The sequence below is a fragment of the Sceloporus occidentalis genome, unplaced genomic scaffold (assembly GCF_023333645.1).
Source record: "Sceloporus occidentalis isolate IW3139 unplaced genomic scaffold, rSceOcc1.0.p SCAF_457, whole genome shotgun sequence".
NCBI lineage: Eukaryota > Metazoa > Chordata > Lepidosauria > Squamata > Phrynosomatidae > Sceloporus > Sceloporus occidentalis.
In genome coordinates, this window is record NW_028317437.1 from 202,587 (window position 1) to 226,142 (window position 23,556).

The 23,556-nt window shown below is 45.9% G+C and overlaps 1 protein-coding gene across 1 annotated transcript; it reads left to right on the top strand.

Moving 5' to 3' along the window:
- The first annotated feature begins 2,519 nt into the window (after positions 1-2,519).
- LOC149271839 (potassium voltage-gated channel subfamily KQT member 2-like) lies at positions 2,520-22,400 on the top strand. The gene is made up of 18 exons (XM_089507097.1): positions 2,520-2,812; positions 8,070-8,160; positions 8,250-8,376; positions 8,612-8,787; positions 9,149-9,274; positions 9,580-9,690; positions 9,993-10,088; positions 11,097-11,191; positions 12,175-12,198; positions 13,073-13,141; positions 13,915-13,944; positions 14,863-14,904; positions 16,340-16,566; positions 16,777-16,885; positions 17,144-17,275; positions 18,759-18,866; positions 21,303-21,426; positions 21,684-22,400. The coding sequence occupies exons 1-18, from the start codon at positions 2,520-2,522 to the stop codon at positions 22,398-22,400; spliced, it is 2,697 nt and encodes an 898-aa protein (XP_089363223.1).
- The last annotated feature ends 1,156 nt before the right edge of the window (positions 22,401-23,556 follow it).

Below are 23,556 nucleotides of genomic sequence, written 5' to 3' on the forward strand. Positions count from 1 at the left end.
CGGCGAGAGCCGTACCGGTTCCTTTCCAGCAGGGGATGCGTTAAATGCCCGTGACGGTGCAGTTTTTTTTATGTCTGGTTGTTAAGCGAAAGCTCCAGGGGCTGAAAGCTAATGGGACCAATTAGAGATCCAGAAAACTGAGAAGAAAAACCAGGTGGATGTATATGGAAAGAATACATTTTGATTAACGGTTATTTTTTCGGTGATATAGTATGAGCAGCTCGACGCAATGTAAGAAGGTAAGAAAAGGTCAGGGCACGATGAAGAATGTTGATGGAGGCAGAGTTCCAGTTTTAGTGTCAGGGCAGGATAAAGAATGTTGATGGAGGCAGGTTCCAGTTAAAGTGTCAGGGCAGGATAAAGAATATTGATGGAGGCAAAGTTCAATTTTTAGTGTCAGAGCAGGATAAAGAATGTTGATGGAGGCAGAGTTTTAGTGTTAGGGCAGGATAAAGAATGTTGATGGAGGCAGGTTCCATTTATAGTGTCAGGGCAGGATGAACAATGTTGATGGAGGCAGAATTCCAGTTCTAGTGTCAGGGCAGGATCAAGAATATTGATGGAGTCAGAGTTCCAGTTCTAGTGTCAGGGCAGGATAAAGAACATTTGTCACCAGAACATGCAATTAAACTATGCGGTCAGTCAGGTAATGGAAGGTCCTCTCCAGGTCTACAGGTCATCCACCATAAATTTGTGCTTTCTGCTGCTATGGCAGTAACATTTTTCAGCCATTCAGTGTACTTGTCTTGTACCACATGACAGGGCCAGAGTTAATTGAATCCATAGGAGCTTCCATCAAGTCCACTCGTGCTTTGGAGACATTACACCTGTGGGCAGTTACACGGATTGGTACCCCAAGGACCTGGCGCCAGTCCCTCCAAAAACCTCCTCCCGTCTCCCTCCTCTGTCTACTTTCAGTCATTTTGTATTTAAAGGTTAATAACGACGGGTCGGTCACAAAGTCTCCGCTCAGATCTCGGGCTTCAATCTGCCTTCAGTCAAAATATCAAATTCTGTTGTTAATTCAGATGAAAGAGAAGTAGTTGGAGCGTGGAGCCGCGCAGTAGAAGCATTGGCTTTTCCAGAATCGAATTAGTCCAAATAGATCTATCTACTATCTTTCCACTTATTACAGATACAACCTTCAGAAAGGGCGGCTGTCGGTGGGGACAGACGGATGCAGAGTCACGGACATAGACAGACAGAAGTATTGATGATGTAACCATGGAAACTACTGGACCGACAGGTCTGAATTCACAAGCCCTAATCAATACCCATAGTACAGTGCTACGGAATATGATGGCGCTATATAAAACAGTAAGGGTGCTCGGCGGACAGCTGCCTGGAAGTGTTATATCTATAGGAGGTACTGATCCTCCTGCAGCCCCCAAAGATCAGCTGAGGTTAACCTGCGGAGGAGGGGAGAGGGGGTAATCGGCCACGTCTTAATAATATACCATGTTTTGTATTTTTTACAATATGAATATAGTGATATATAGTGTTATAGGGGAGGCCGGAGCCCCCTCATCGAGCAGAGAATGCCCACTTCAGATGCCAGCCGGGGCCCCCGGTGTCGCTCAGCGTGGATTTATATAACATTTAAATGAGTGTGAAAAAGGCCGTAAAGGAGCCGGAGGCTGGTGATGACTTCTTGGTGTTTTACTAATAACACAAATACAAATTAAAGATGGAACTGATTACCCCGAGGACGAGGACCTCCTCCCAACCGACGGGCCTCCGGGTATAATCAGACATCGCTCTGTAACCATTACTGTGACAAATTACACCAGCAGGGCAGATGGTCGTTGAGTGGCGCTGAATGGGCAGCAACTGGTGCTGGACTCCCAGACACTGCTATTTCAGAGGTGCCACCGGTTTATGTGACCCGAGTCATGTGGCTGTAACCAAGTGGGGCCATAGGCAACAAGTACAGCCCCCCCCCGGGCAACAAGTACAGTCCCCCTAGCAGCCCCCATAAACAACGCTGGGCAGCCAGTTCCAGGGGGTAAGGACTGCACTAATGCTCATCAGGGCAGCCTGTATGATGTCCCTTGCCCTCTGGGGTATGTCTCTAAATACCCTCTCGCAGGGTACCTGTGCCTTAAAGAAACATGGCTGCTGGTCTTATTAGTCGGGGGTCTCCTGGTTGGGGGTCGTGTGGACCCCTTTATCTGAGGTTATAGCTGGACAGAACCCCCATGTCAGGGTGTCAGATGCCGTGGCAGCTGCAGAACCTTTTCCCCGTTTACAATTGTTAGGCTTCTTTATTTTACGACCCCCGATATACCAGCCTTTCCTGCGTGCCGGACAGTGATGTGTTAAGTGGGAATGGTGGGCGGTGCCTCTCCGGACTGGGCGGGACCGGGTGCCCATAATGCTGCAGAGCTCTACCGCTCCCCCCCCATCCCTTCAGTTGCGTTAAGCATCCGAGGAGCGAGCTTCCTGCCCCGGCCATGAGCCCCCCAGTGGCGGAGAGCCCCCCAGACCAGGGCATGGAGCTGAGGTGAGACCGCCCCAGCATGGTGCAGAAATCCCGCAATGGAGGGGTCTACCCCGGCCCCACCGCAGAGAAGAAGCTGAAGGTGGGCTTTGTGGGGCTGGACCCAGGAGCCCCGGAATCCAGCAGGGACGGGGCCCTCCTCATTGATGGGGCAGAGCTGAAGAGGGGCAGCATCCTCAGCAAGCCCAGGTCGGGGGTCTGTGGGACCGGGAAGCCCCCCAAACGCAACGCCTTCTACCGCAAGCTGCAGAATTTCCTCTACAATGTGCTGGAGAGACCCCGGGGCTGGGCATTTATCTACCATGCCTATGTGTGAGTACCCGGGGGCTGGGGGGCATTTATCTACCATGCCTATGTGTGAGTACCCGGGGGCTGGGGGGCATTTATCTACCATGCCTATGTGTGAGTACCCAGGGGCTGGGGGCCATTTATCTACCATGCCTAAGTGTGAGTACCCAGGGGCTGGGGCACTTATCTACCATGCGTGAGTTGCTGTGGACCCCACTAGTGTGATTATCTTAATAGGCTTTGTGGGCCCCCCAGTATTGGATATGCCGTACTCGGGGCACTCTATGCTGGGATTCCCCTAACTGGGATACCAGGGGCCACAGTAATATAATTGCTACACTGTGTGTCAGTGGTGTATGGGGCCATCGGGCCCCTGTAAAAGGTGTGATATGCCTGAGCGTGTCTGTGATACAGGGAAGTGCCCCGGTGGGGTATCCAAGACCCTCACAGCCGCCAATAGGCATTGACTTTCCTCTAATTGTATATCCCCTGTGTTATGATTGGGATCACAGAGCCAAGAAAGGGTTAAAACTGCATATGTAATTTAACCCATAATCTTAATTTGTAATTAATGGGGTATAAATTGCCCCTGTATACATAACAGCCCCCCTGTCCATGATAGGCCATTACCATGTGCTGAGCGGAATGTTCTGTGATCCCTGCAGATCTTTACTCCACTCCCTGCTGAGTTTAAATATCTTTACCTGTGCTCTTCATCCCCGTGAGAACTGCACTCCGGCTCCCATCACAACGAGCCAGGCGGCCGCTCAATGAACTCTGAGAGCTGTTGTTTGCTCTAAATGTCATCTTATACATTGAATTCCAACATACGTGTACGTGTGAGCTGCAAATTACCGCGCCTGTCATTCATTTTAATGGATGGCTTAAAGCCCCGCCCACCTGGCTCTGCACCCCCCTGTAGTGATTGATGCTAGTCATACAATACAGGGCGGATGCGGCTATATGTACCGTGACTGCCCCACACGCGTGTAGCGATCGTTGGGTTCTATCGGCCAGGAATGGCATGTTTCTGACCACGTCTGGTGCAGTTTCTATAGCAACGGGTCCTTGTTTAGTACCCTGCCGTCCTGTAAACCCCCCACATTAGCCACCGAGCCTCGCTTCTGAGCCATAAGCTCATATTTACAGATACATGGCTCCTCCGTGTGCTCGTAAGGGACGAACGCGTGTTCATTGAGCCGGCGCATCCCACTACAGACACAAAAGAGAGAAATCCATTCACTGCCTGCCGGTTCCCACGGACACACGCCGGACCCTCCTGCTTTGTAACGGACAGAAAGAAAGAATTTAGGCAGAAAATGCCAAAACAAATCCGGCACGCTCAAACCGCAGACAATGCAAATCTCGGCCGTGGCGGTATGTTCTTGGAACAGTCTAGACGGCGCGTTTCATGGAGAATCCAGCTTTTCCCTCTACATCTAGAGACGCCGACGTCTGCTCCGGATAAACAAATCCATCCAAAAATGATTCATGATCTTTAATTATTTTACCTCTGCTGGGCCGCGTTTCCGTGCACTCACTACTATAAATGCTTGCTATTCTTTCAAGCTTCAGCCTGGTTTCTGTATGTTTAGAATCTTCACGCTCTCGTTACATTGTATCCTTGACTAAGTAAATATTTACTCTTTTCTAAAGACACATTTTATTGTTCCTCCTTTGTTCTGATCACCTGATTGATGATGTCTCTGGTCCAGTCCTTTTCCCGTTTCAGATTAGAGCAATAATAGGGGTCAGAATTATATATTTTATTTATTGTGTAAAAAGTACATATTTGGTATTTAAAATAAGGGGGAAAAATCTTGCATCTGTTTGTTTAGGCTGATTTCTGTAAATGGGCAGTAAACTCACCTGTTTGCATGCAGGGCACGTTTAGTCTAGGGTCTGTTGGACTTTTGTCGACGCTCTGAAGATTCCGGACTATTTTTAATATTAATATTCTTAATAATTGTTACTATGAAATAAGTAATATTGAGATGTTCTTTGCTCGCTGCTGAGGTTGTGGACAGCTCCCGGTGCTGATCCGACCCCCCACCTCCGAGGGGAACAGCGGAATTACCGTACGTAAATCCCGTTACTCCGATAACCACAAACCGGGGGAATTCAGAGAAATTTCCAGCAGGGGGGGGAGGATACATTTATTAACGAAGCTCCAGAGGAAATCCCCGGCTGATTATTTATTCACCAGGAAATATTCTCGCTTCGTTTTCTGGAGCTTCAGAGCCCCCGGCGTGAATAGGGGGGGGGGGGCTTTAGTGCCTATTATTACCCACAACAGCATATATTGGCATACGGGCAATGTACCCTAACCCAGGTACAATAACTGCCCTGGGGAAGGGGCTTTCTACCCCAGCTTAAACTTTGGCCTCCTCATAGTTTGCTGCCCTTTATGTAGGTTGTGTTTCACTAGGTCGGTGTGTTGGTGGGACGGACCGCTGTCCTGTGCCTTAAAACGCTTCTAGACATTACAAGGTCTTGTAGACCCCCTAACCGCGAAGGTTCCTCCTGAAACCCCATCTATATATCCCACCGGCCCCCAAATTACCCCTGGACACGGTATGGTGGCGACCGACCTAATGCCTCTGGCGGCCCAATGAAATCTATTTATTTTTTTTTGGACTTAATTTTGCGAATGAGGAATTAAATTAAAATTGATTAAATAAAATAAATTGAATAAAAACACAATGTTCTTGATCGTTTATCTTTCTTAAATCCCAGATGCCCCCAAATGTTGTATTATCAGTTTCCCGTTTCCCTAATCCCACACAATTACCGATTTAACTCGATTACAGGAAGTGTAAAAAAAACATCCCCAGACAGCAGAAAATGTACTTTCCGCGCATGAAAAATTCAGTGGATTGTTTGGGAGCTTTAGCAGAAGAGCAGGTTTTTGAGAAGAAGCGTGCAAGAATTTTTTTTTTAATTTTATTTATTTTTATTTTTTTTAGCATAAAAAAAAAAAAATCTAGAAATAAAATCCTGGCTTTCACCTTGTGGTCTACTTAGTGAAAAGAAGGCAGAAAAAAATATATTTACTGGTTTTTTTTTTTTTGGTTTTTTTTTTCTGTACTTGTTTTATTAAATATCAACTATATTAAATTGAAATATATTAAAAATATTTTTAGAAATTGTATTCTATGTAAAAAAAAAATAAAAAAAAATAATAAAAAAAATCTTAGTTTCAGAAAATAATTTTAATCTGGAAGCAAACTCCAGGTCTGCGTCTTGTGAATGCTCGTCGGTTCTACAGATGCTGGTTAATATTTCATGGGGTCTGGGATGATGGGGAGCGGAGTTGGTCCTGATTGCTTTGCTGTAATTTTAGGAGCGGTCGCTGACGGTGTTTCTGTATGTCAGACTAAATGGGAGGACGGGTAGACTCCGTATAGATCTTGCCTCCCTAGGGTCATACAAAAGATATAAAGTGCACTTTGCAGAACCCGCTGACATCGTCGTTTTCTGATCTGATGCGGTCAGGGGTTACTATGGTTTGCATGCGATCAATAACCGAACTCAAAGCTTCCTTAAAGGTAAGTTGTCTTTAAAGGTTTATTGATTAAGCCTGGATGCAGATTGTCCATTTTTTTCTTTTTCTTGGGGTGGAGAGGGGCAAGAAAAAAATATTTTCTATTAATTGGATCGCTCTTCCCATTGAGACAACTTAGCCAGAGTGCTTTATGGCTACCGCGATGTGTGGCCCCCATAGCAGGATTTTTGTTTGGAGAGTTGCGTCTGAAACGGAACACAGAGGGTGGAAGGAAAATTGGCTTCCAGTTAGAAATAGGTTTACTCCGCTACTGGGACCCCGTACAGCAGGCATGGGGCCCCGTCGGCCCCCAGTGGAATGTGGTGTTACATAGGCGACAATGGATTGTGTTGCACAGTTCGTGCGTCCGATGGTGTCTTAGCGTCACGTCAGATGCAGACACACAGTCATCACGCATTCACAGGTTCACCTGTATCAGTTTAAACCTGGTTTCTTGGGTTGTTCTTCGAGGAAGTTCGGACCGTTTGGGTGGGATTTCTTCGTCTGGATTTCTCAGTTTAGAATTTTGGATCGTCCTTCGGAACCCTCTGCTCAGCTTCGCTCTCTCGCTGTTACCGTCCTTAGATCCTTTCTGTTGGTACAGAGAACCTCCTGGTCCATCAGAATACCCCAAACTGATACCGCCTGCGGTGGGGGTCTCTACGCCACAACTAATATTTTAGAGGAAGGAGAATTTGGTGGATTTAGGTTTTGATGTCAGCCAGGGTTTTTATGCCGCTCTTTTCCACCGAGTCTCTTCGACGATTTAGGGACCCACAAGGAACAATAGAGGAGACTGTGTCCAAAACTCAACAAACACGATGCCTTCTACCGCCCGCGACGCCTACAGCGAGCGGATTCATATTATGTTCTCATTAAGGATCTCTGCCAAAGGAACCTTCGGGTCAGCAGAAATATCCCCGCATCCGACGAGCATGGTTTCGGTTTCATCTGTTAAAAGCCCTAAATGAATGAATTGCAGCCGATTTGGCAGACATGTTTCTGTAACGCTGCTGTTTCAATTAGGCCGTTGGGTTTAATTTTCCAACGTAATCTGTGTTTAATTAAATTTTTCTTGCGACCGTACAAAATGGTCCTAGGGATTCCTAATATATGATGTTCTACCATAAAGAACCTGAAAACGCAAAATCACAAACATGTAGCAAAAGGAACGTAAAGGATAATAGAGACATATCTGAAAAGGCTGGTTTTCTGGGTGGGAGAAGCGATTGTTGGTCGCACGTCTTGTCTCCCCACCCCTGCAGATCAGGGGCATCTGTTTTTGCCACGTGCCCCTCCTGGGTGTATCGGCTCGTACTGACGTTCTCTCTACTTCTCCTGACAATTAATCAGCCGACGTGAAACACCAAGTGGAGATTCTTAACGCTGAGTTTCTAAAACCACAAATTAATTTCAAACCAAATTCATTATTTTATAATCGGAGGGGGCTTTCTTTGTTGGGCGAGGAACATTTTTCTGTTGCACTAATAGCCGGAGATTCTCATGGGATCCAGACGGCTGAGAGCCTTCTCTGTATACAGAATGCCTTTAAGTAATTAGTGGCTGAGAGGTGTCTGTGTATTGGGCGGGGGCGAGAGGCGCGTGTCCCGGTGGCTGTGTATTGGGAGGGGGCGAGAGGCACGTGTCCCGGCGGCTGTGGATTGGGAGGGGGCGTGTGTCCCCGTGGCTGTGTATTAGTCACTCCTCGCATCACACGTGTCCTTCCTTTTCTATTAGGTTCCTTCTGGTTTTCTCATGCCTCGTCCTGTCTGTCTTCTCCACCATTAAAGACTATGAGAGCAGTTCCGAGGGGGCTTTGTATATTCTGGTATGTATTAAGCACTGTATGTCTTTCCCGTTAGTGATTGTGTCTGGAGCCTCCAAAGAAACTCATGAAACTCACTTTTACCCCCCCAGGAAATAGTGACCATTGTCGTGTTCGGAGTGGAGTACTTCGTGCGAATCTGGGCAGCCGGGTGTTGCTGTCGTTACCGCGGCTGGAGGGGCAGGTTGAAGTTTGCCCGCAAGCCGTTCTGTGTGATCGGTAACTAACTGAAACATTATTACTGTCTGTATTTAGTGTACAAATGTAGCATATGAAGGTCACATGGAGATACAGACCACTAACGTGACACAGCCATGTAAAAATACAAATAAAGGCACATTTATTCGGGATAAAAAAAGGCCGTTATAAACGCATTGACTTCAAAGTCACTTTGCAGGCTCTTGAGTTGATAGACGTGTGGAATGGTGACAGTCGTCTTGTGTTCCTCCTGCAGACATCATGGTCCTCATAGCATCCATCGCGGTTCTGGCTGCGGGGTCACAAGGAAATGTCTTTGCCACGTCAGCTCTCAGAAGCCTGAGGTTTCTGCAGATATTGCGCATGATAAGGATGGACCGGAGGGGAGGCACGTGGAAACTTCTGGGATCTGTGGTTTATGCACACAGCAAGGTAACCCCCCATGAACATGTGCGCACAAAACGATAACATAACCCTAAAGGGGTGATAGGCCACATATTTTGGGCTTTGTGGTGTTCTTCCTGCGTGTCAAAGTTAAATTTGGGCCGTGTTGGAGATGCTGGCGATCTGAAAGGAGAACGTCTGGTGCGTTCTTCAGGTCAGCATCTTCTCAGAAAGCCGTACTCTGTAGAGCGGTCAGTATTGGTTCTCGATCTTAATACCCTCCATGCCTGGGATTTTACTCTCCTGTCCAGCGCCTTTCTTTTAGGTCTTGTTTCTGATTGTATGGGAAAGGGGTTTCCGACACTTTCAGTTTGATGACCAACCTTTCCCCTTGTCCTCTCGCCTGCAGGAGCTGATAACGGCGTGGTACATTGGCTTTCTGTGCCTTATACTAGCTTCTTTCCTGGTATACTTGGCAGAGAAAGAAGAGAACAGCATGTTCGATACCTATGCAGATGCCTTATGGTGGGGGCTGGTGAGTTTTCTAGACACATATAAATAAGCCCCTCCCTATAAGCCTTTGACAACCCAGGTTTTATTGCGTCTTGATCTTAGACGGTTTCTCTCTCCAGAGATAATTGTCCGTCTCCTCAAAGATTGTCAATCTTCAACCCTCGTCAAGCTATGAGCTGGTCCTCCAAAGTTGTTGATCAACCACAGTTTGTGTGTTGTTGATCTCGGCATTTTTTTCTCGTACATGCACACGCCGAAATTCCTCCATTGTTCTGTTGAGGTTGTTCTAGATGTGAAGAGGTTAAAGGTTGGTTATTTCTCCTTCAGATCACTCTCACCACCATTGGTTATGGAGATAAGTATCCTCAGACGTGGAACGGGCGCCTCCTCGCTGCTACCTTCACCCTCATTGGCGTCTCCTTCTTTGCTCTTCCTGCTGTAAGTTTTGTTGTCCCTGGGTGTTACTGTCATACCACCCTGGGTCAACCTCCGGGGGCCAAACGTTTGTGAAATTCCCTGACATTTCCCTCTCTGAGCCATGTTTTTGACTTTGAGAGTTTGTGAATAATTTGCAAACGTGAAGGAGAAAAAAATGTTGCAAGCGTGGATAATTAGAATGCCGGTTATGACCATGAAATGTTACAAGAATGTGTTTTTGTTACAAAGTATATATTGTCCTACATTTGATGGTACGCATGGGGTCTCTTGGGTGTCATGTCCTCTTGGGTGTTTGCTTATAGGGAATCCTCGGATCTGGATTTGCTCTTAAAGTCCAGGAGCAGCACAGGCAGAAGCACTTTGAGAAGAGGCGCAATCCGGCAGCGGGGCTAATTCAGGTAAGACGAAGCAGGTATTTTAATGAAGTCTCCGACGACTCCGGTGGTTACGTAACCCCCCCCTCCAGGCGGGATGTGTTTTAGGCAGGGTGTGGGAGGTGTCGTATTTTTACACCGTAAATCTGCCCACTAGTGTCAGGGAACAGATGTCATCTGTGGAAGCAAGGTTTGGAAACAGATGGCCTCAGGGGAATTTCATGAAGGTAGGAATGGAAATTTAAAGAGACGGGTAAAAAATAAACCAGACGGTCTCAGTCTGCCCCTGGTGTCTCATGATGCTTTGTGTCGCTGTCTCTATGTATGTTAGGGATTCCCTAAGTCTCGAATTTTATGGTTCTAGAATTAGAGTGCAACCCAAAAACTAAAGGAAAGGTTCCGTTATTATAGAACACGTCTGTGGTTTTTACAGCAGCATCGATGACCCATATTTCAGTTGAGTTGTGTAGGTGGACTTTCTGCGCGATTCCTGAGACGGGGGGAATCCGGGGCAGATGGTCTTTATGGCCGAGAGCAGATGGGATACCGGAGCCGTAGGGAATTGCCTTTCTCGCTCACGATATCCGATCAGAATATTTTCTAGACGTGTGCGGCTCATCCCCTTTAGCTGGCTTTTAGTCAAAGCCACATATCGACCGGTGGCACTACACTAGAGCCACGCTCAGGCTGGCCGACCCATCGTCTTCTAGCACCTCCTAAGGGTAGGGCAAAATCGCACTTCATGTCCCACACAAGGAAAACTTCTCCCAAACACAAATCGGAGCAAAAAAAATGTAATACTTATAGCTTAAACATACATTAAAGGTCATTATTTTGGGTAGATTTCCCCCTTTTTTTTAACATATATTTTTGGGGATGTAGAGGATGTTTTATGGTCTCCAAAGTTTAAAGGACCAAGCCATGGTCCGCTGGCTAACTTGTACTTAATGCTTTGTATAACTAATTGTATCAAGTTTATTGTGTGATGTAAGTCGGAGCCATTGTTGTTGTTCTTGCTGTCTCTCTGCTCAGTGCGCCTGGAGGTTCTACGCCACCAACCTGTCCCGCTTAGACCTTCACTCCACTTGGCAGTATTACGAACGCGCCGTCACTGTGCCCATGTACAGGTATCTTCAATGACATCATCCCCCCCCTATCCATGACATCACCCCCCCCCCCCCCGGAAATCCATTCTTACGCTGAGTTGCACCGGAACTTCACTGCTTGACTATTTAAGTTGGTATTATTTTGAATTCATGAGTTTTGTTGCGTCCTTTATAACTTCCTCATAACGTTGCATTAATTTTTCTTTTTTTTGTTTTTTCCTTTTTTATTTACCCTTTTTTGTTTGTCTCACATCTGCCCCCTCCATTTCTCCTCAATGCCTGTAGCAATGTATTGTTTCATATCTACACCTGAAGATGGCACAGACCCCCCCAGTGGATCCATGGTAACTTCCCATCAAGTAATGGGGTATGTGTGTGCGTGTGGAGTGTGATTTGCCCAAATCCAGAGGAGGGTGATGTACGTTAATATACATTAAAAAGGAGCAAACTTATACATTTACAAAGAACGGAAGTATGAAAGAGATGAACTGATCCGACACTAGCGAGATTCTTGCCGTTGTGTGTTGCTAAACTATACTGGCCAACGGTGCAGCCAATGAGATGAGAAATCCCTGCTCTGCTCGTCTCCCATTGGTCGGCCAAACTAAGAATTTGAATTGGTCAATACGGAATCTTAGAGGTTCTATTTTCCTACTTGTCACCTAGGAACTTTGTTTCACACATTGTCTTGGTTGCCTACATTTGCAGATATCTATACGTTTAGAACGTTCCAGGCCACGTCAACGAGGTTTTGTGAGCTCTGTAGATTAGAAATGAAGGAATGGGGTCTGCGTCCATATGCGAGATGTACTATGGTGTGATAAGTCAGCCTCTCTGTTTTTATGAGCAAAGATGTGATACAAACATACAAGAGCGTGAAGTCTGTTAATGAGCCACGTCGATGTATCCGTGGCCCAGAATTCCACTCATCGCCAAATCCTCATTCTGCTCTCTTTGTCTCTTCTCTCGATACTCTTTCCTCCCTGATACGGTTTGGTGAGCAGCTCCCAGACTTACGGTGCCTCCAGGTACGCTGTTATGTGTCCCCCCCCTCCCCCACACACACACACACACTGGAGACATGAACGGGTGCGATCACAATGATGGCCTTGTCTTTGCAAACTTGTGGTGTCGTTGTAATTCGTGTTCATATGTGTCATTGTAACTGATACACAAACTGCCCCTCTTACCGTTATCTCAGGTGTGTAGTGAAAGGGTAACCCCACAGCTACCCCTGGCCCTTTGGGGGGGAATTCGGGAAAATAGCCTTAACTTTGGGCTGGAGAATTTTTTAAAATGCCTCTTAGGAGGTCTGCCAGAAACAAATATGGCTGCCCCCTGGAGCAAGAAGAGAGGCAGGAAAGATGATCCGAGTGACCTTTTATCAGCCCCAAGAAGCCGAACCGGTCCTAACGCTAGTAATGGAAGCCCTTTCAGCGTCGCTTCAGTGTTGTGGCGTCTCGCTTGCCGTGTTGTGTAAGGTGTTATTGTGGGTTGTTCGTTCTCGTCGTGTTGTGTTCGTGGGCTGCTAGTTGTGGTTTTGATTGTAATGAAGGACTTTATTTTCTTTTCATGGTTGAGGATCCCAACGCATTTCACCTCCGAAGTGTCTGCCAAGGAATTAATTTCCCTCGTTATTTAGGCTTTATTTATTCAAAGCCCCAATCCTTGAAAATCTGAAACCCTGTTTTATTTTAAATTTTCACATTTCTCCCCAGTTTGATTCTATGATGAACATGACATCATAACGTCACGAGGGGCCACGGGATTTCAGTTATTATAAAGTTCTACGAACAATATATATATCGATACAACGCACGGTGATGATAGAGGGTTCTATTGCCATGAATCTCGGATCCCGTATATATTCTGCGCCTAACGATAATTTCATTTTTGTCATAGACTGATCCCGCCTCTCAACCAATTGGATCTTCTAAGGAACCTAAAGAGCAAATCGGGACTCGCTTTCAGGTCAGATGTGCCAATATGGGCGGGGTTTATTATAGAATCCGGAATGTTTGTATCCACAAAGAATGCAGAAAAATGCAAGAGAAATAATCTGGAAGTTTATGTAAAAACTCTATGAAAAGCCACCCGCGTCCGCTTAATATAAGGGGCAGCTTTTCTCAGATGGGTGATTTGTGACCCCTCCGAGCTGCCGCTCTCAAGATTAGATCGTAGAATTTTTGTTGTTGAAGTTCCGTGTGGTTACCATAACTACCATTTATTGCTGTTTCCATGACTGTCTTTCTTCCGCTGTGACTCATCTCTCTATATTTTTTCCGATTTGTGATGTGAATACAAAGCAGTAAATAGGGGGCCGATTCATAACTTGCGGATTTACTAATGCCGTAATTTTTAATCGAGGGCAGAAGCGATTGATGCATTTATAATAATAATTACAATAATTATAGTAGATTTATAAATATATAATTATAATAACTGTAATAAATGTATTTCTCTTTGGATATTTAATTTAAGAAACATTTTAATGAGACTTTGAGAGAAATGTTGATAATGAGAAATGAGATACTATTTGTGACGTATTTAGGTTAATTTAGCTATTAGCACAGCATTGACCATATAAGGCCTCATGATGTCATCTCCCAGCCCCTCCCCCCCATCCCCATGCTGTCTGCCTGGCTTATGTCTGCCTGTAGCTCAGTTGCGGGTCTAACTGTATTAACAGAGAATGCGTCATCTCATGGCATCACATCTAACACGATATTGCTTCTTGTTTTAAGGAAGGAGCAGCAGGCAGAGCCTCCCCAGAGGTGGGTATCTATGGAATGCCTCCTTCATATACCCCACCATCTTCCATCTCACCCAGCCCTCTTCACATTAACCTACAACTAAATCAAACGCTGGGTATGTTACCCGCTAACACGCTCCATCTGTCGCCTCCCGTAATCTTCATTCCTAATCACCACCGGCTCCTCCGCTTATAACTATAAGTACCCGACAGGGCACCTCCGCGCATACTTACTGTCATTTCTGCCTTGTTGTGTGATGTCATCGCTCTTACCACACTGACCCATGACTTTATTAAGCTTTTACCTTGTCTTGTGATGTCATCACTCTTACCGCACTCACCCAAGTTATTTCCACAGCCGGATGGAAACAGCATTTATAAAGTAGATACAAATATTTTACTCCGGATTAGAATTAGATGCGTTGGGTGCCGGGCCTGGATTATGGTGTCTGGAGGAGAGGAATTTAAATCCTAATCATAGGTGATATCCAAATGTGTGTTTCTATTATATGTATATAGATACTGAAGAGTTATTACAAATTTCATACCTGCCAAGTGTTCTACTTCAATGTGGACAGTCCCTCTCTCCTCCCCTGATGCCTCTCTTTTCTAGGAGGTCATAATTTTTGCTGGGTATGAGGGTATCGCAAGGTTCTACAGCCCTAAAAGCCCTGAAAATGTGTATAGAAACAGCTTTATAAATTAAACGGGTAACTAAACCCCATTATTCTTCTAAATGTAGGGTCGGGTTGATTCGGTTATAAGGTCAGATGGTCGTGTGATTGAGGTTTGAAGAACAGTCCCCCTTCGTGGGTTGCGTGAACCTTTGGGTCTCCTGACATTAGACGAGGCCTCAGTTACCCGGGTCTCTTAGCTTTTTATATTTTGCTGTCGCTTCCCCCGACCTCCAGACTAATTTCTCACTCTCCCTGATTTCCAGTAAAGGGAAAACCCTCTGCAGCTGCTGCACTGGTGAAAATAGGTACAGACGTCACCAGGACATCTCCCGGCTGCATGTCCAGAGCCTCCCCGTAACCCCCGAACCCTCTAATAGCACACACTTAGTGCTCCGTAGCATTGTCAGAAGTCACCGTGGACGCTCTTTAACACAGAACCCTAAGAGTCTCTTTATTGCTGAAATGAATATTTACGGTAAAAATAATTTTGCGACACACAGCGCAGGTCATTGTAGCCCCAAGAAGTGGCGCGAAGCGTAAGGAGGGTGAATCACGTGCTGTTTTTTGGGGGGGGTTACGTACATGTGGCTTCTGGCAGCTCCACTGAGCTCACTAACCGGTCCCATCTCTAACCAGTACATGCGTTGCCCCTAACTGGTGATCAGTATGTCAGTTTAGTCAACGAGATAACGGTATGGATGCGCAGAACCCATGAATGTGGTGTGAAAATCCTAATTAATATATTTTATTGCATGTTCTGCTTGAGCACCGTCCTTGCTTATTTCCACATTTTAGCTCATGCACTGCTTTTTTTATTTTATTTATTTATTTATTTTTTTAAACTGAGGGTTTCGGAAAACTGCCTGTAGACCCCCAAAGGCAGCTCGAGAACAGAAATGTTCTTGAAAATGCATTTGCTTCAGAGACAAACTTTAGATTTAGCTTAATGCTGTAAGGGTTAATCTCATCTCGCTCTCTGATCTGTCCGTGTGTGAAATTTGTTTCATCGTCTGTCTAATTTCTGGCTATGTCTCTGTCCAGCTTTTTCTGTTAATGCCCGTGTGTGCAATTTGTCAGTCAACAAATGCGTTTCCTTGTTTTTATGCATGTGAAAAAGCGTATCTCTTACCAGCACATGTCCCTGCATCTCCACTGTAGCGGCCATGCACTGACCATAATCTTTGGCTTGTAACCTGAGATTATTGATCCAAACATTGCTATCAATGTGCACCCCGGTCAGGTTCCACTGCTTGCCGGCAGACTGTGTATCGCTGTCTCAGAAATGGATCTTATGGCAGCTTCTCCTCTAACGTGAGGGAGGATGGAGTGCAGGATTTCGCTCTCCAGAAACATCCTTGGCATAAAATGTTTACTTTAGGCTCTGGGGAAGGGAGTTTAGAGTCAAATAGATCAAGTATCTGTTTGCAAAATGTTGGGGTCCTTCCAGCTACTTTTGGTCTTCTAGGTTGTTTTTTGTCATATCTGTAGTTACAGTCAGAGTTTTGAACAGTCTTATGGAGACCTCTTGGCCTCATGTCTTTTTCCTCCTTTGCCCAGCGAAGGCCAAGCCTAGACTCATGGTGAATGTGTTGGTCAAGCTTTTCTCCATCGTGGTGACCTCTTGACTCACGGCGTCCCTATTGCCTCCATGACCTTTTTTTTTTTTTTTTATTATTATTTTTTTTACTTCTAACGGACTTGGCTCTGTTGGTTAGTGTTTCTCCTGCTTTTGTTTGTTAGCAGCCAGAAAGTGAGCCTAAAAGAGAGGGTCTTCTCCAGTCCCAGAGGAGTGGCCTCCAAGGGCAAAGGCTCCCCCCAGTCCCAAGGTGTGCGACGATCTCCCAGCGCGGACCAAAGCATGGAGGAGAGTCCCAGCAAGGTGCCCAAGAGCTGGAGCTTTGGAGACAGAGGTCGTACGCGCCAGGCCTTCCGCATTAAGGGTTCAGCATCACGGCAAAACTCTGAAGGTGAGAGAGACCATGTAGCAATGAGCCACAACCCTGGCCCACCTGGTGCATGTGAAGCATTATTATTTGCCCCTTAGTTTTCCAGTACAATAAACCCAGAGTGGGGGGGTAGATATGAAATTATAAATCGCAGGGGCAGCTAATAAATTCTGTTTTGAATTAATGGTGTTACAAACCTTAAACTTATAAATGGGAGGTATCTCCCCCTAGAAGTAAGTCTTCCCGGAGAAGATGTCGCAGATGAGAACAGGAACTGTAATTGCGAATTTCTGGCTGATGACCTGACCCCGGGACTGAAGGCTTCCATTCGAGCCGTGTGGTGAGTCAAAAGGAGCTTTTTATGCCGGATTAATTAAACGTTCTTTGCAGGCGCTCAGTAATTTCCGTTTGATTCACATCTTGAAGGCAGTACGATGACTGTACGAAGCGTCTGAAACAATGTATCAATCTGTACTGAGCTGTAACGTTATTTGAGGGTAATTAGGACGATTTTAGAAGATGAAAGCTTTGATCTGGGATGGGTGGATGAGGCGGTGGGATTATTGGGTATGCGTTTGAATGTCTTTTCTTCTGTCAGCATAATGCGGTTTTTGGTGTCCAAACGGAAGTTCAAAGAAAGCCTCAGACCTTACGACGTGATGGACGTGATCGAGCAGTATTCGGCCGGACATTTAGACATGCTCGCCCGGATCAAAAACCTGCAGTCAAGGCAAGGCATGCTCCCAGGCTGGGTAACATGCACACATGCAGATACACTCCAACGAGGGTGACCACATGTCTGACCCTTCTCATGACAATTGGAAATTGTTAATTCTTTAACTGTAATAACATAGCCGGCCAGGCCGACCTTCCATACTTACGGGTGGACAGTATGGGTTTATACTTGACGTATGGTAGCTGATGCTGAAATGCAGCAAGGCATATCTGGACCAAATAGTGTGCCTGTGGTGCATCTCCCAGAATGCTTTGCTATGTTTCGGTAGAGGCCAATTAGACAGCGCGACCGTCAACGCAAAAGGGTTTCGCAGACCGTCATGATGAGTCCTTTATACGAGTCATCGTGTGTCTGCATGTCAGTGTGGAGGGGAACGCAAGCAATCCCAGAAAGGGTTCAGGAGGTATAGCGATATGTTAAACAAAACTAGAAAGAGATCCCATCTCCCAGACACTGAGCTATCGCACCAAACGCCTTCTTGGACCCACCAGTTGGGTAGGTCTTCCTTAGGGTCTCCTCTCACAAGATGGAGCAAGTCATAGAAACGTTAGACCCTCCTCGTGTGTGAATAAGGAGGATTGGTGTGATCTTAAAAACAGTCCTAATATTTCCAACTGTAGCTGTCGCCTAAAGAGCTTCACTTCCATCAGTAAACTATTCGTTATCTGCCAACGCTGTATGAAAAGCTCAGACATCAAGATATTTTAGTAATTTTTAGGTTCTTTACATAACATAAGATTATACGCATCTGACTTGGGGCGCTTTGGGCACATAAGCCCATACAAAGTGGTTGGGTAGCACCCAATGGCAAGAGCTCGGATGTCCCTAAAAGCACCCAATAGCAAGAGCTCTTTTATGCCTTAAACAGCTGGAAGAATGGAATCTCGCCTGAAATAGCCAATAGGAAGGCAGCCAGTATCAATAACTCCATCTTTATTGGTAGCCCGTAAATCAAAGCAGAGGAAATAAGTCAAGCCACCGTCCCTGCGCGGCAGTAGCTCCGCCGTCCTTGCGCGGCAACAGCTCTGCCGATCCATGGAGCATTAGATATAATTAGCTTGATTCTGGAGCACAGGTCACGACACGTTTCGCCACACACTGACATGCTCACATGATGAACAGTCCATCGCTCGTGACTATATTAGTACTCAGTGTGTCTTCGTCCTTCCTACACCATAACAGACAAACCCTGTATAATGTGTGTTTCCTTCACCGCTAACCATAGGAATATATGTCGATCTATATCCACGTCTCCAACCAGGATATTGCCCCGTATATATATTTATTTACATGCAAATATATTCCCGCGTGCCATGCCGCCACACATGCTCCTGCAGCAGCCTACACATTGAATTCAGCAAAATGGAATATATTTTCAGACTCTAAAACTTCCTTTCCTTTTTTTTCCCCACGTTGCTTCATTATGCATTTCGCTGTTTTTTTTGTTTTTTTTCTTTTTTGTTTTTACTTTTGCCAGGATAGATATGATTGTGGGTCCCCCACCCCCTTCAACACCCCGGCATAAGAAGCTCCAAAGCAAAGGATCAATGCACTCCACCAAAGAATCACCCCAATACTCTCCTAGGTTAGGATTTACCAAAATCGCCTATTTGTCTGGACTTTTTAAAAATTTTATTTTATTTGAAGGCGAACCCCTTCCAATCCACGTCATGTGATGGCTGCTCGAAGGCGCGCAAACCTTTGGCAGGGAGACCAATGCTTATAAGATCGAGGTTGAGATGACCAACCGGTCTGGAAGGTTAGAAGTAGCTTCTCGTGGTCCACCTGGTCCATACCAGAGAAGACAATCTGGTTTGGAACTCCAGATTACGATAATCTTAATCTTAGAGGGTCAGTAGCTCCTCGATCCCAGCTCCGTTCTGATGTAGAATTATACAAATATCAAGATTCCGTCTTCTTGGTATTTTGCTATTCCTTTTAAAAACGTGCACAAGGTTACTTTTCTTTATCGGAACGTCTGGAGAACCTCTGGTTACCTTTTAACCAAGAAAGTAACAGTGTTCGTTGAAATTTAGCGCTTTATTCGTAGGTGTTTTCCCGTTATCCTCGTGTCGAGGGAAGCAGCAGTTTAGAAGAGAATTAGCGACATGAAGAATTAGGGTATTAACAGAAAAAATGACAAATGAAAATCTCTTGGCCGCGCCAACATCTGACTCTTAGATCGAGACCCCGCTAGTTCAGTCAGTTTCTGCCTTACAAAGGTGACCTGCGCAGTAGGTAAGTGTCCATCACACGTGGGTGAAAGGGGTTTGCTGGATTGTACAGAGCTCTACCGAGAGGCAAAGGCAAAGCATCCTTTCTTTTCTTTGTTTGCTAGCCGTCTGGTGATGGTCGTTTTCGGCTCTTGGATGGTCTGTTTTGCATGCCCGCATGTGGAAATAAAAATGCAGCATGACAAGAGCTGGCATCGTGGCTGACGAGCAATAATGTCATGTTTACTTTTAGCCGCAGACTTCCGACAAAAAGATCTCCCGATCCCACAAATACGTAGGTCCTATTTCTCCAAAACAACCCAATGCACCCCTAAAGAGGTGACTGACCCGGGGTTATTGTTACTCCGGGGGGAGAGGACACATTTACCTGGTACCAACAAGACTTCTCTGTCCCCTAAAACAATCATTTGATTTCTGGTGTAATATGATAAATGGGCTCGATACAGTTTTTATTAAATATGCCAGTAGAGGGCAGCAAAGGGAAGCTAACGCCGGCAGTATCTGTATTGCCCCATAGCTTTTTTTTTTTTTTTTCTTTACCTTTCTTTTCTTTTATAGGTCTTTAATACATCAGTGCATAGATTTATCCCCCCCCCCCTCTTTAAAATTATCTTCTGTGCATTTGCTTTCTGGGGTGGTTTCTTTTAGCATCTAAAACAACGCTTGTGCTTCTGCTTCCTGAGAGCTGGAGGTCTTGGCGGACTGGACACGGGCGTCATGCAACCCTGCAATATTTCTTTAAGGCTTTTTTGGTCAGAACTTGAGTTCTCTGTGACATGGGAAGTAGAAGCACAGAAGATGGTTTATCTGCTAAAACGTCTCAGGAAGAAATGTAACAATTGGTTAATGCAGACATATTAAAAACAACTTTCCTCTCTTAAATTTGGGGTCTCCCATGCCCCCCCTCATAGGGTAGGTTGACAACCTTTACCTATGAAAGACTGTGGGCCACCACAGGTAAAGGCTGATGTGATTCAAAACCCACGTCTCGCTCTATACTACCCTTAAGATTAAGACCCTTAATCTTCTCTGTCCTTATTGGAGCCCAGGCAGTTGCCGTAGGCTGTCGCTTTCTGCCTTGCAGTATCCTGGCTATCATTCCCATCGCTGTCAACGTGTCTGTCCGTGTCCTCTCCATCCCGCATCTCCCTCTTCTCCATTAAATGCACGTGTCCACATTGCGCCTTACGCCGGCTGGTTGGAAGCCGAGCTGCATCCGACCGCGACACAGACATTCGAAACATTGCAAGGCGACCATGAACGTGGAATGGTTTGCACAGACACCATCTACTGCCCGGTGCAGGCCACGGAAGAGTTACCCATGAGCTGCTGCTCACCCGTTACAGAGCTGAGATTGATTAAAAATGTATTTAATGATACATTATTACTTGGTGGCTTCTCTGTTGCACCAGGTTCTAAATTCTATCTTAAGACATGGATGCCACAATGCCCTGTCGACGGTATAAGAGAGATTATTGGCACCTGCCTTTTGAGCCGCCATCTTGCTAGGACCCTTCACTATGGCTCTGGGGCTGTTTGCTCATGTTTAACTCTTCGCAGCTAACCTGGGATCCCCCTCGCAAACTCGCACATCACTTGGGTTTTGGACTCCAGGTCCATTCCGATGACACTTTGCTGCAGCTTTAATATAGAGGGTTCTAGAGCTAAAATTATTTTGGTATTGGACCTGTTCGTGGGTTCAATGGTTCAAGCAGCAGTATTAGTATTGTGCTCAGTGGCATGCGACTAACCTTTTGCGTCTCGGGGTGTGATTGTGTTCCTGCTAGAGTGGACCAGATTGTCGGAAGAGGCGGTTCCATCACCGAAAAAGATAGGGCCAAAGGCTCGGCTGAAGTGGAGATGCCAGAGGACCCAAGCATGATGGGTCGACTCGGGAAGGTGGAGAAACAGGTGAGACGTGCAAAAAGCAGGGTCCTCAGCAGCTAAATTGCCTTGTCGCCATCGTCTTACAACAAATAAAAAGATACAACGTAACTAACTGGCCTGGAACAGAAGTTTCAGGTGCATCTCAAGTCATAAGGATCACAATTATGTTTCGGAGACAGAGCATCCCCATTGTTTAAATTGTAAACCGTCTCCTATTCATGTTAAACTAACCAGTTGTATGGCTTACAACAGTTTGACTTTTAATGTTTCTCCCTTCCCAGGTGCTGTCCATGGAGAAGAAGCTTGACTTTCTTGTCAACATCTACATGCAGAGAATGGGAATCCCACCTTCAGAAACACAGGCGTATTTTGTTGCCAAGGACCCTGAGCCTGCTCCCCCATACCACAGCCCCGAGGACAGCCGCGACCCTGAAAAAAACCTCTGTATTACCAAGATTGTCCGCTCCACCAGTTCTGTGGGTCACAAGAACTTTAGTGCTCCTCCTGCCCAAGGGACAGCGCCCACTCATTGCCCTCCGTCCACATCGTGGCACCAACAACCATATCACCGGCATAGTCATGGCTCTTCCCCGGTGGGTGATCCAGGCAACATGGTGAGAATTCCTCCACCTCCATCCCATGAACGTTCGTTCTTTGCATATGGGGGGAGTAGATCAGGGGGAGTGGAGGAAGGTTCAGTTAAGCATCGGGACGCGGCGGCCCTGAGAGATAGTGATACATCCATATCAATCCCATCTGTTGACCATGAAGAGCTGGAGCGTTCGTTCAGTGGCTTCAGCATATCTCAGTCCAAGGAAAACCTTGATGTTCTGAATAATGGGGCAGTGGCAGTTCCTGGGCCCAGCAAAGTCCGTCCTTACATAGCTGAGGGGGAGTCAGACACGGACTCTGATCTCTGCACCCCTTGTGGTCCACCTCCTAAGTCAGCCACGGGCGAGGGACCTTACGGTGAGTTGGGGTGGTCAGGCAGCAAGTAATCTGTTGTCCGTGGTGTTTATGTGACATGTGAAGACACTGGCAAATAGCCACAGATGCAGTTCCACCTTAAGATAAAGGGTTGTCCATCTATGACCTCTTCTGAAGGAGCGACCACTCCAAAGAAGGCTTGAAGCAGATGTGTGTTCCTCGTGGGCGGGTATCATCCGATCACTTACAGCTCCAGTGAGTGCTGTGGACTTCTTGTTGAAATGTTACATTTGCAAACTCTTGAACGCCAAAAAAAAAATCAAATGGTCCAAAACAAAAAATACTAATTTCCAGAAAGGGAAAAAAACCTTTAGACCAAGCAGTACCATTTTTTGTATCCCTCAATCTTTCCCAAACTCGAAACCTAATGACGTAAACCTAGCGGCTGTCGTTCGTCAACAATTTCAGAATAAATCCGAAGACCACCTTCCTTTTTTTTATAATTTTATATTGCAAAATGCTGTTTGTTTTCAATTTTTTATCTTGACCCTACATCTTGGTACTCTGTTCCAAAATCACCTCTCAAAACTCTAATGATAAAGCCATATCTTCTGGCGAGATATCTCTCTGACGGATGTCCTATGCCTTTGTTCTCGGCCAGATCCGGACCCCCTACCATCCTGCTCTAGAGGTGTTTTTTTGATGTAAAATAATTTGCGGTCATCACATGGAGTAATTCTCGTGGAACATTCCATCTTATCTTTGGAGACTTCGGGACTAAGATCTGTTGGGTGTGTTTGCTGCCACTCTGCGGTTGCATCTTTTTGAGGAATGCCAGGTCGCCCCCCCCCGAAGGTTCAGACACTAAATCTTCAGCTTTTTTTTTACTGTTTGGGAATCTTCACGCATTGATTTTTTTCTTAGCGTTTCAGTGATTAATGGGACGGCAGGGAAGAACTGGGCTGATATTTACCATGGGCCTTTGCCACATCTCGAGCCAGCCCATCGGCTTTGCCTGGATTTCTTTTGCATTTTATTTTTTTGGGCCTTGGCTTCAGCTGCACTTCTGCTCTCCAAAGAAACTTTCTAAATGATAATGCCTTTTATTCAACTTCTGCTAAGCGTCCTGGGCGCGCGTCTCCCTGTTGGCGGAGGACGTCCGTTTTGGTGATGCCACGCTTTACTCATCTTGGATTTTTTGCACCTTCTGCATGGCTGTAAAGTGCG

Coding starts and splice junctions, on each gene's coding strand:
- LOC149271839 (XM_089507097.1), top strand. CDS start 2,520: ATGGTGCAGAAATCCCGCAATGGAGGGGTCTACCCCGGCCCCACCGCA. Junction 14,905..16,339: donor TGCTGCACTGGTGAAAATAG/GTACAGACGTCA, acceptor TTTGTTTGTTAG/CAGCCAGAAAGTGAGCCTAA. Junction 16,886..17,143: donor GCTTCCATTCGAGCCGTGTG/GTGAGTCAAAAG, acceptor TTCTTCTGTCAG/CATAATGCGGTTTTTGGTGT.